This window comes from Cryptomeria japonica, chromosome 9 (assembly GCF_030272615.1).
Source record: "Cryptomeria japonica chromosome 9, Sugi_1.0, whole genome shotgun sequence".
Taxonomy (NCBI): Eukaryota; Viridiplantae; Streptophyta; class Pinopsida; order Cupressales; family Cupressaceae; genus Cryptomeria; species Cryptomeria japonica.
The window spans coordinates 743,233,643-743,245,133 of NC_081413.1; the positions used below are offsets into that span (position 1 = coordinate 743,233,643).

Sequence of the window (11,491 nt, forward strand, 5' to 3'; positions counted from 1 at the left end):
TTTCGCGGATTTTTCGGAGGACCGTGTGCACGCCGGACGCCATCGTCCTATCAAATTTCGCTCAAATTTGCAGGACAGTGCCGTATCGACATTTTACTGCTAATTCCAGGTCCGCAGCTTCATCCTATATCCCTATCTCAGTTTATAAGCGAATCTTTCTCACTTTCTATGCATTACTAGCTTAATTCTTCTATCAACATTCTTTACAAAAGAGGGTAGCCTTGCTGTCTTAACCCTTGAAACTCATTTAGAATCCAATATTGCATTGTGTGGGATTGGATCTTGTGGGTTTCAACCCCTCTTTTGAATGTAAAGTCTCCCCTAAGTGAAAACCGCCAACCCTAGTGGCCTCCCTTCTCTCTCCTTGGAGTTGGAAGAAGGGAGAGCAACTAGGGTTCGATTTTTCCGCTTTACAGAATATTTACTTTTATTTTAGTTGAGAATGTCTATATACTTTGAAATAAACACTCATGTTAGATTCTAACACACATCAAAATGGGGATAAAATGTAATGGAGAAATTAGCATGCCCATGCCATTCCCATTTAGTTTTGTGCCTACCTTGATGGGAATGTTTTAGTGCAATAACATATTAACAAGTACTATACTCTTGTGCTTCATTTGGCTCAAAACCCTCTATCTATGTCTATCTCATTGCTATTTGCACTAATTATGATACATTTATCATTGACTGATCATTATTATACCACCATTCACACTTATTTCAATATATTCTCTCCTTGACTCAAAATCATCACTTAACTTTACGATTGGCTCATGATTGAACTAGTGTGTGGGAATGAACCCAAAATTTAAATTAAATTAAAAAAAAAAATGTGCTTCTTTTCACTAGGCATTATAAGTTGACTTAATACATGTTTGTGTGATGCATTATTATGTCATGTGACATTTAAGGACATTCAATATGCACTTAAAACATGTTTGTGTGACACATTATTATGTCATGGCATTTAAAGACATTCAATATGCACTTTATTTCATAAGGGGGATCATATATGATTACAAGGATAAAATCATTAGAGCACATTTTGATTTCTAGACAAAAAAGTTTTATCATCATATAGACCACATGTCTACATATGTTATCTTCAATGCTACCCACTGCTCTTGACTTGAGTCACCAAAAAGGTCTGATCTAGGAGAATCCATTCTCTTATTGAGTTGACAAACTCCTAAATAGTGTCCTTAGATAGCACCTTGATAAGCACAATATTAAGAATGCAAACATAAATGAGCTTTTAAACACACATTTAGATTGATTATTTCTATGCAATATAGATTAGATCTACAAAAGAGATCAAATTCATGACACCCGAGATCAAACCTATGACAAATAAATTTAAATCTTAATTTTTTTTGAGATAACACATATTTTGAGGTAATTATTGAAATCAAGGCATTAATATCTATACGAGGACACTCAACTCAATACTTCACTAACACTTCTTCAATTTATTTTTTTGAAAAAGGGGTAAAGATTTATTCAAAAATCACAAAAATACAAAGATCAGGCCTTAGGCCCATCAAGACAACAACAAAAACTAAAAGGATCCTAAAAGAACCACCAACACCACCACTACAAAGTCCAGTGACCATAGCATTAGATCTGATCATCGAATTTCCAATGATAATATCTTTTTGGAAAGTCCTCAAAAAGATGATGTGGCACAAAGTTACTTTGTAATTACATAAAAAACCAGGCTCATCTGAAGCCTCAAAGGGCCTCAAAAATGACAATGAAAAGGAAACAAACATAAAAGGGAAATTGATCCTACACCACTGGGTGCTCTTGCATCATCCTGTCTTATAGCAATAACCTGTCTAAAGTTTCAAGATAATTAGGAGGTAGACCATCCCTTCCACTAAAATCCCAACCATCAACATGTTCTGAAGCCCACTTGGCCAAACAATCAGCCACTCTATTCCACTCCCTAGGAATACGACAAAAGGACACAAATTCCAATGTATTACACAATTGTAAAATCTGTCTGACCACAAAAGCTAATTGCCAACTCACATCATTCAAATTTTGTTTGTTCAATATGTCCACAACAATCTAAGAATCTAACTCACAAATAATCTTCCTCCATCCTAAAGAACATCCTCACTCAACAACAATCTTAATAGCTAGGGCCTCCATAAGATTGTTAGAGTGCTGCCCAATATAAATAGAGAAGAAAAAAACTACACAACCATCATCACCTCTACCTATACCTCCAATACCTACATGTCGAGGATTCCCACGAGAAGAGCCATCTGTATTAATTTTTAAGATTCCCATAGGAGGGGGAATCCTCCTTCCATCTCTACTTATCCACTGCTTCGCATGTCAAGATATATTTCCAGCAGCATAGTCCATTTTAATGTTTTCCAATTGCAAATTCCTAACAATAGAATAATCACCCAGATCAACATTTTCAGACAAATTGCACTTACCCGAGATTGTCTCCCGAAGCCTATTAACTATCTTTTGCCACAATTGAGGACTCCCTATATGCGAATCACAAAAGACCCTCCGATTCCTTTCCAGCCACAAATTTCATATAATAAGGGCTGGCCCAATAGCTCGAGCCACTTGAAGAAAAAAGGTCTTTGTTGGGGGTCTCTCCAAGCTATCCCAAAAGTCAATTAAGGAGGTAGCATGAAAACAAGCATGTTGCCAAGCCTCCCACCACTTGTGCCAAATCTCCCTAGAGAAAGGGCATAGAAAAAACAAGTGGGAGCAGTCTTCCTCCTTATGTATTCAAAGATAACAGATAGATGGTCCCTGGAAGCCTCTCTTATGAAGATTCTCCCATGCGAGACATTTCCTCTAAGCATCCAGCCATAGGAAAAAATTACATTTCGGCCAAGAGAAGCTATTCCAAACCTTCTTCCACCAGGGAACATCCATCAGGCCATGCAATTGCATATCAAGCTGAGCATAACCTTCAACAACAGAAAATTTGCCTTTTAGGTTAGGACCCCAAGCCAAAATATCTCTCTCCTTGAGGGAACTACATAACCTACCCTCCAAGATATTAACCAACACCACACGATCTTCATCTGAGCCACCCAAGGGCCATTTAAGAGGATCCTTCCAGCAAGTCACCTCAACCAGTCAAATGCGCCTAACCGTTTTAAAATTCTCCACCTTAACCCATCCAACATCACTGAAAATATTGCAAAGAGGCCGATGTTGTGGATAACTAGACAAAATAGGAGGGTGACCATCCCAAGAAACTTGCCAAAAAAGAGCTTCAAAGCCTCTATTACAAATCCAGAAAGGCCATCTTTAATAAGTTGGGCACCTTTTTTAAGAGTATCCCAGATACAAGAGCCCCTGTCCACTAAACTAAGACGAGGCACCTCATGATCATTAGCAACAAGGAGATACTTGTGGGTTAAAATCTTGGCCTAGCCCTGATCCTGACTGTTACACCACCTCCACTACAACTTAGTCGCCAAGGCCTTGTTAATCAAAGCAATAGATTCGAGGCCAAGACCCCCAACATGTCTCGGTCTATAAACAAAGTCCCATTTTACTAAACTCCACTTAGAAGAAAGAAAAATACCAAACCAAAGAAATTGACGGGAAAGAGCATTGGACTCTCTCACAAAGATGGAGGGGGGAGCCTGCACAAAACACTTATAAATGGGAAGCGTTTGCACCCCAGTTTTCAAAAGAATCACTCTTCCAGCAGAGGATAACCACTTGTAAGTCCAATGATTAACCTTGCAACGAAATTTATCCAAAATTCTTTACCAAAAATCTCCGCGTTGAACCCCCAAATCTAAAGGAATCCTGAGGTACAACAAAAGAAGGGACCTCATCTGAAATCTCAGGATTCTGGCAATCCTATTCTGAATAAGCCGTGGAGTATTAAAGAAATATATAATAACACTTCTTCAATTAAGCTATATAACATAATGCAATTATTTTCATTAGAATACTATTTAATTAAAAAATTAACCATGCTTGTGAAAAGACCTTTGGAAACACATTGTAATGCAATTATTTGTCGCCTTATCCTCCCTACGTGTTGCCGCCTCTCATCCTTATCTGTTTACAAACGTGCAAGAACAACAAAAAAAAAATACAAAATGTATTTGTCTCCAACGCATATATACATATAAAATGATGTATATTCTCATGCGTCTTATATATTCACAGAATTAAAATGAAGGATAGGTATTCTCAGTACTATCGAAGGTCGATGTGACACAGGAAACGGTTCACATCAAAAAATTTATACACTTCCAAGAAATCATATTCATCATTTAAACAGCTCAGAGGTCTGTGATAAGGAAAAATCCTTCATAAACTGAGGATCAAGCTACTGACAGATTTATTTTTTTCACTTCAATCTGTACTAAATTCATTTTTTCTCAAAGAGAGACGGCCTAGGGTTTAGGGTTTACAGTACAAAATCCCTCCTTGCTTGTTTTTGTTGCTCACAAGAACACAGAAACATCAGCATTGTACAAATAATTTCCATATAAATTCGTCGACACCAAAGGGCTGTGAATTTACAAACACATTCACATACTTCTCCAAGTCATCAAAACTCAAAAGCTCCAACTGGGTATTCCGAAAACAAACTGCAGTGTTATGGGCTTAATACCACAGCAACTCAATTCTTAGAATCATTAAAATAATAAAATACCTAAAGTGGGTTGTCCTCAACCGATCTTTAGGTTAAGGGTGTAAGAGTGTGTTGAAGATTTGGGTTTAGGGTTTTGGGATTATTTATGGCTAAAAATCCTATTGACGGCGTTTTGAAAGCCGGTTCAGATGCTATTTTGCAGAGGCGAATTTTGTTCCATCCCGCCAGGAATAAGAGGGATAGTGGTCGCGGAACAAGCACTGGGTTTTATCTGGAGCCGCTGAACCCCCAATTGGAATGTTCCCCGACCTCTAGAATTGAAAACCCTTCCGCTCAAGAGACTGCAAAACCGCCGGAGAAGGAAGACCTGATGGATTTGGAGGTCATCGAAGAAATTGGATTTCGAAGAATTGTGAGGAATCCAATTTAACCTTACACCACAACCCCTTTGACAATTTAAATATTTTCTAATTCGATTCCTATTCTACATTTTTCCTTTTCTTATATTTCTGTTAGTTTTCTGAATCGGAGAAAAAATTGTCAAGCAAGCAACGGTTTGAGCAATTTTATCTGTAATTCCATTCATTTCAATCTTGTATGTGTTGTAATGGTATTGATCGAAGTAACTTGTAGATTGTTTCATTTACAAAAGGATAAATCGCAGAGTAAAAATGGGTTTTTGGTTTTGAGCAGGGTGCCGGGCTTGCGAACCTTGGCAATACCTGTTTTTTGAATTCGGTTTTGCAGTGTCTTACATACACGCAACCCCTCGCAGCCTACTTCCAGGGTGGGCGACACAAGTTAACTTGTAAGTTTCAAAATCGAAATCTTCTTAACGCCTCTAAAAACTCTCCTAAACCTATTTTAAACCTTTTTGTGCTTTTGTAGGCATAAATTTTTGAAGTCTCGAAAGCCTTTAAAGATGTACCTCAACCCTTCAAGATCCTCTCTAGCTATGTGAATAATACTAGCCTGTAGTACATGTTCTTGCACATTGTCTGTGTTTTAATATATTTCTTTTAATGAATGTTGGTAGAAAGTTTATTCCTTCCGGAGGATGTAGGCTTCATTATATTTGTTTGCCGAGCTATGGTCTGGTAGTAAGTTGTGATGCTTATTCCTGCATTAACTTAAGTCGAGAATTTGGTTGACTTATTCTCCTGTGATATCCTGGCCATTTTTATTTATAAAACCTGAAGGAGTTTGGAGTCTTTTGTAAATGCTGGAGTTTAGAACTCTCGAATGTGTTACCTAAAAGGGATTTGTCAAATCAAACAAAAATTAAAAAGGTGAGTGAATTTAAAAATAAGAAGTAAAAGACTTTATAATATATGCTGCCCATATTTATTGTTGAGCTTGTGTATAAGATCAGCGACATATTGTAATTGTGGATTGCTTTGAATGCATGGAATGCCATTAGTTTGTAGTTAGCATTCTGTGTACTAATATGCCATTTCATGCTCCTTACTAATGCTTGTTCCTTCGTTTACCTAGGTCGTGTAGCTGGATTTTGTGCCATGTGTGCTGTTCAGGATCATGCCATTAATGCTGCAGGATCGTCTGGCAAGATTTTGTCACCTACCATTCTTGTCAGGAACTTGCGATGTATCCAAACTCTATGTTTTTACTTAGCTTCATTATTATGAATTTTTTGATGTAACTTAATTAGCATGATTGTTTAATTTTCTGTGATTTTATCATTTGTAATGCAAGTCTTGTACAACATTAGATTCTTGACTTGTTGGAAGGTATATCTCGCAACTTCCGAATATCAAGGCAAGAGGATGCTCATGAATACATGATGAATTTGATGGAATCCATGCATAAATGTTGTTTACCAGCGGGGGTAACAAGTGAATCGCCTGTTGCCTATGAGAAGAGTCTAGTACATAAAATTTTTGGTGGCCGACTCATAAGTCAGGTATTGATTTTTAGTTGTTTAGTTTTTCAAAATTTCTTCATTTTTTGTTAACAAGGCTGAGTGAATGTAAGAAGATAACAGAAGAAATTATTTATATTTAAACATTATCTTTCTAGTTTTTTGCAAAGAGAATAGAGATGGGATTATGGACACCTGCAGGATTTACATTTCATTTCATAAATGGGATTTCTTGAGTCACTTAAACCTTTCATGAATTTTTTCCAGCTGGAAACTCTAGGTTGTAGCCTTAGATAGAAGAGTATTTATTCATCTACAATTGCTTCAACCTGGCTTGTAGGTGAAGTGCACACAATGTTCTTATTGTTCCGATAAATTCGATCCTTTCTTAGATTTGAGCCTAGAGATCATTCGAGCAGATTCTTTGTTGAAAGCATTATCCCATTACACGGCAGTGGAGCAGTTAGATGGGGGCATGAAAAGATATCAATGTGATCGATGCAAAGTAAAAGTGAAGGCTCTGAAGCAACTTAAAATTGATAAAGCACCACATGTTCTTGCAATTCATCTCAAGCGCTTCAGTGTAGGGGGATCTGGAGGAAAAATAGACAAAAAAGTAGACTTTGGTTGTACTTTGGATCTGAAACCTTTTGTTAGCAGTTCACATGTAAGTAGGCCTTACCATATTGTATTTGCCATTTAATGACATTTCTAATGGAATCTGGTAATTTCATCTTTGTAATATCTATTGGTTTTTTGGTAATATTTTGTATTTTCTTATGATATTCTAGTTTCTCTCTATTGATCTATCACAGGAAGGCAATTTTAAGTATACTCTTTATGGTGTTCTTGTTCATGATGGCTGGAGCACACATTCTGGTCATTATTTCTGCTTTATTCGTTCATCCACAGGCATCTGGCATGCTTTAGATGATAATCGGGTATTCGTTTATTACATTGTTGTGAAGACATGCTACCTTTTGCAATTATATTTTATTTTTTGCTTTTGTTTAGCAGATTCAATCCAATAGCATTTACTATATCATTTGTGTGTAACAGAATACGCTAAAGATCTACAGTTTTAAGCAGAACCTTTTTTAAATGGTAACACCTATGTGATACCTTGATACTGAAGTTGCTTATACTGATTGAAGATATTCTTGTGACATCTTATACTCCAGGTGTATTCAGTCAGTGAGAAATCTGTGCTTAGCCAGAAAGCTTACATGCTATTCTATATACGAGATAAGAACATGAGCATTAAAACAGCAGGTGGGTCTCAATCTCAGGATAATGGTTCTAAACTAAAGAAGATTGTGCCATTGAACATTGGGCGTCCAAAGGAAAACCAATTACAAGATTCCTGTGCCTCCCAGGCGACAGCAAACGTGCCTTCTTTCCAAATGACAGCAATCTCTTCTATTATTGCAGGTGTAAACAAGAAAAGTAAGGTATCGCAACAGGTAGGAAATGTTTCAAATGTCAATTTCAATTCAGAAAGTCTAGAAAAGAACACAAGTTCTGGTCAGTTATGCAGTAAATCTGGATCACCAGCAGATCATGATGCTACATTACAGATTGTGCCTCCAAGAACCGATGGTATCCAAACAAATGATGTTTTCTCAAGTCATACCATAAGTAATGGGTGCACATCCAATGATGCTGGCAATAATATTAAGAAACATGAATCTGAAATAAAGGGTGCTGATTCCATGGATAATTTTAATGAGATTCTGGTTGTTAGACATTCTCGGAACCATGAAGTGAGCAATGGCAATGGGAACTATATTAGTAGAAATTCTGGAGTTGATTCAAAAATTAATGGTAATAGTCATGAGAATTTCAAACATTCCATGAATGATTTGACAGGTATTATTACTGGGCATCATACTGCTAAAGTTCCACAAAATAATTCAAATGGTAAACTTGTAGCTGGTGAACATCTAGAGAATTGTAGTGTGGTCCACAATTCTATAGATAATGAGAGCGAGGCTGCTAAACTCTTATTGCTGGAAGATGGTTCCTTATTTCAGGTACTTGATTTTTGTATCAAAGCTACATCGTATATGTTTGTCTTTGAGAAAATTGCTTTTGGCCCTAATGAGTCTTTCTACATTTATCACTCTGATAGGGTAAATGTTTACTTTTAGCAGGGAGCTGAAAATGGTACTTTTCTCTGCAAGGAAAGGGAAAAGAATGGGTCATCTGTAAAATCTATTCATCAAGATAGGTTTTCCAAATGTATACAAGAAACTAAATGTGTTTCTAACCATAAGTACAAAAAATCCCACAAGGACAACCACTATCTTATTAGTAGAAACAGATTGAAGCTTATGAAGCATCTTCCATGTCCTCAGTTTTTACGAACATTATCTTTCAGGAGACATTTTCTTCTAAGAGCAATGCATATTTTGAGGAAGAAACGATCCAATGAAAGGAAGAATTGCAAGAAATTACGGCTTAAGAAGGCTGGCGTTTTTCTTAAGCAGAAACACTCTGCAAACATGCCTAGTGCAAAAGACCATGCCGTTGCAAAAAGTTCTGGATGTTCAGTTGCTTCTAAGTCTCCACAACAATTCCGTGGAAAGGGTCTGTCAAACAAAGTAAATGGTTGTGTTTCTGTGCAGCATGCTGAGACATCTGAAATTACAGTTGGTGTGGCTCAGAATGGGTGTAACATTGCTAAATTTGGTGATACTTCCATGCCTCTTGGAAACGGACAGCTTTCTAGTGGAAATAATACTAAGCTAAAGAAACAAAGAGAAGTTGCTGATGGACAGGGTTTAATTAAAGCTAGACATAAATATTCTGATGTTGAGCCGGACTCTAAATTTAACAAGGATAAAAACTTGTCTGCTCTCCGTCAGTCAAATAATAGCTTTAGAGATGGAGTAGAATCATGTCAACAAGATGGGGCACTGTCTATGGAAAATTGTGAATCATCTGTTCATCTGAGGAGTGCAGTGGATGTATTCTCAGTTGGTTCTGGACTGAGCAAGGAGAAAAACATATCTGCTTTTCGTCAGCCAAATAGTAGCTTTACAGATGGAGGAGAAACATGTCAACAAGATCCTCCTCAATCCGCAAAAAAATCTGAATCGTCTTTCCTAGAGGCTAGATTAGATGGGCCAGCAGGTATAGTCACAATTTTATTTTCTTATATGCAGTGTAACTCAATTAAGCTCAAGGTTCATCCTTTGTTTATGTATTAGATATTTAACGCTTTTTGATGATTGTGTATTGTGGCTATTCTGCAGTTCCATGTTGGGATGTTATCGATGATGGCTTGGTAAAAAGTAGCAGAGCTTCAGACAAACAAGCAAACCATGTTGGTTATGTATTAGATGAATGGTAGGGTATCTTAAACACATATAATTTCACCTTGGGACTTGACATATCAGTTCATCTCTACATAAGTGTTTCTATAGACAGTAATCATATATCTATGTCTATGCCTTTGTGTTTGCCATAATCTTGTGTGATTTATGCAGGGATGAAGAATATGACCGTGGCAGAAGGAAAAAGGTTAAGCAAGCACAGTATGAAGATGGCATAGGTGACTCTTATGGAAAATATTCCAATGGACAGAGGAATCCTTTTCAATCACTTTCAAATAGAAAAGCCAAGATTGCTGGTAAAGGGAATTCTTTCATGAAAACAAATCAAGGGAAACTACAACACAATGGAAGCTAGAGTTTTTTGTCGAGCTCAATGCCAAAGCAATGTGTTGGGGACAACCTAAAACAGGGGAGGGGGGTGGAAATCACATTGCTGGCAAGTATTCAGAAAAGATGCCATACACTGCAGAAAGTTGTTAATGAAGTTAAATATCATGAAAAGGTTTATTATTTCAAACCTTTCCGATGATTCAGCTATAGGTCTCTGGAGCCAATATTTCCTGTCACTTTTGAAATTCATCAATTAAATGTGAGAAATGGAGATATATTTCTATTTGTCAAACTTGCAAAGAGGTTTGCTGTTGGATTGTTGGCTGAAGCAGGAGGAGGAAAGCAAAACTGTCAAAGAACAAAATGTAGTCTACAGGCTATACATTGAGTGGAATTCTTTGGGATCAGTGTCTTCAGCTAACCATTCCAAGTTTGACTTTCAGTATTTGCCATTTGGCTATATATACACCAAGTGGTTAGTAATGAAAGTAACAATGGATATTTTCTGAAAACTCATTGTTAGAGGTGGAACATCATATAAAGGATGTTGCCTTTATATAATAACTGTACATCTTATGGATTGAACAGAAATTAAACTGTCGAAATTTCAAATTTGCCTAAGTGATAAAAAACCAATAACAATAATTGTCAAGATCTTATTCCCTTTGCATTGCTTTTAAAATTTTGAGATGTTGAAAATTTTGTTTGCACTTATGAATAGAAATGCAAGGTTAATATAAGTTTATGGGGCAAACACGGTAAGTAGGATTTTAGGTTTGTACTTATGAATAGAAATGTAAGGTTGATAGAAATTTTTTGAGCTAAAACAATATTTTTCTCTGGAATTAATATATTTAACAGGAGTTTGCTGGCTATGTTCTCTTTGGTGGATGCTCATTGAAACCATTTTGCATCCATGGTTAAATGCACTTGCTATAGCTGGCAAGGTAAAGAACCATCTTATATTGCTTACAACATTATGACAAAAGCAGCTTCAAAAATCCTGCATGACCTTTGATCTTTATCAATGTATTTTTATCACGTTAAGTTCATAGAAAGTATAATTCCCTCGGATGACTGATTGGACTATCTATTAAGAGGTAGCTGCATGTTAGCATACATAAATTATTATTCATTTCTATGGTTGATCAAGATTAGCAAAGAATTTACACTGATCACATTGAGTAATGAGGTTGCATGGATGGCTATGTTTGAGTTGGTGTACACGGCTCCTATATATGGAAAAAAAATTTATATGGTTTCTGGATAACTGTAGTTTTGGTAACATTTTGAGTAGTAAAAGTGTCATCATCCACAAACCATATCTTTATCGCTTTC

At 36.6% G+C, this 11,491-nt stretch overlaps 1 protein-coding gene across 3 annotated transcripts; it reads left to right on the plus strand.

The window, feature by feature from the left end:
- Nucleotides 1-4,155: 4,155 nt before the first annotated feature.
- On the plus strand, nt 4,156-10,812 carry LOC131038659 (uncharacterized). 3 transcript variants are annotated; one of them, XM_057971158.2, is made up of 10 exons: nt 4,156-5,018; nt 5,300-5,414; nt 6,101-6,211; nt 6,355-6,527; nt 6,826-7,152; nt 7,301-7,426; nt 7,667-8,518; nt 8,636-9,620; nt 9,743-9,836; nt 9,977-10,812. In XM_057971158.2, exons 1-10 carry the CDS (start codon nt 4,752-4,754, stop codon nt 10,176-10,178), a joined length of 3,252 nt encoding a protein of 1,083 aa, XP_057827141.2. In that variant the 5' UTR covers nt 4,156-4,751; the 3' UTR covers nt 10,179-10,812. The 3 variants fall into 3 exon arrangements, with proteins under 3 accessions (XP_057827141.2, XP_057827142.2, XP_057827144.2); XM_057971159.2 differs by having other exon boundaries at nt 4,157-5,018; nt 8,639-9,620; XM_057971161.2 differs by lacking the exons at nt 4,156-5,018; nt 5,300-5,414 and adding an exon at nt 5,440-5,895.
- Nucleotides 10,813-11,491: the final 679 nt, after the last annotated feature.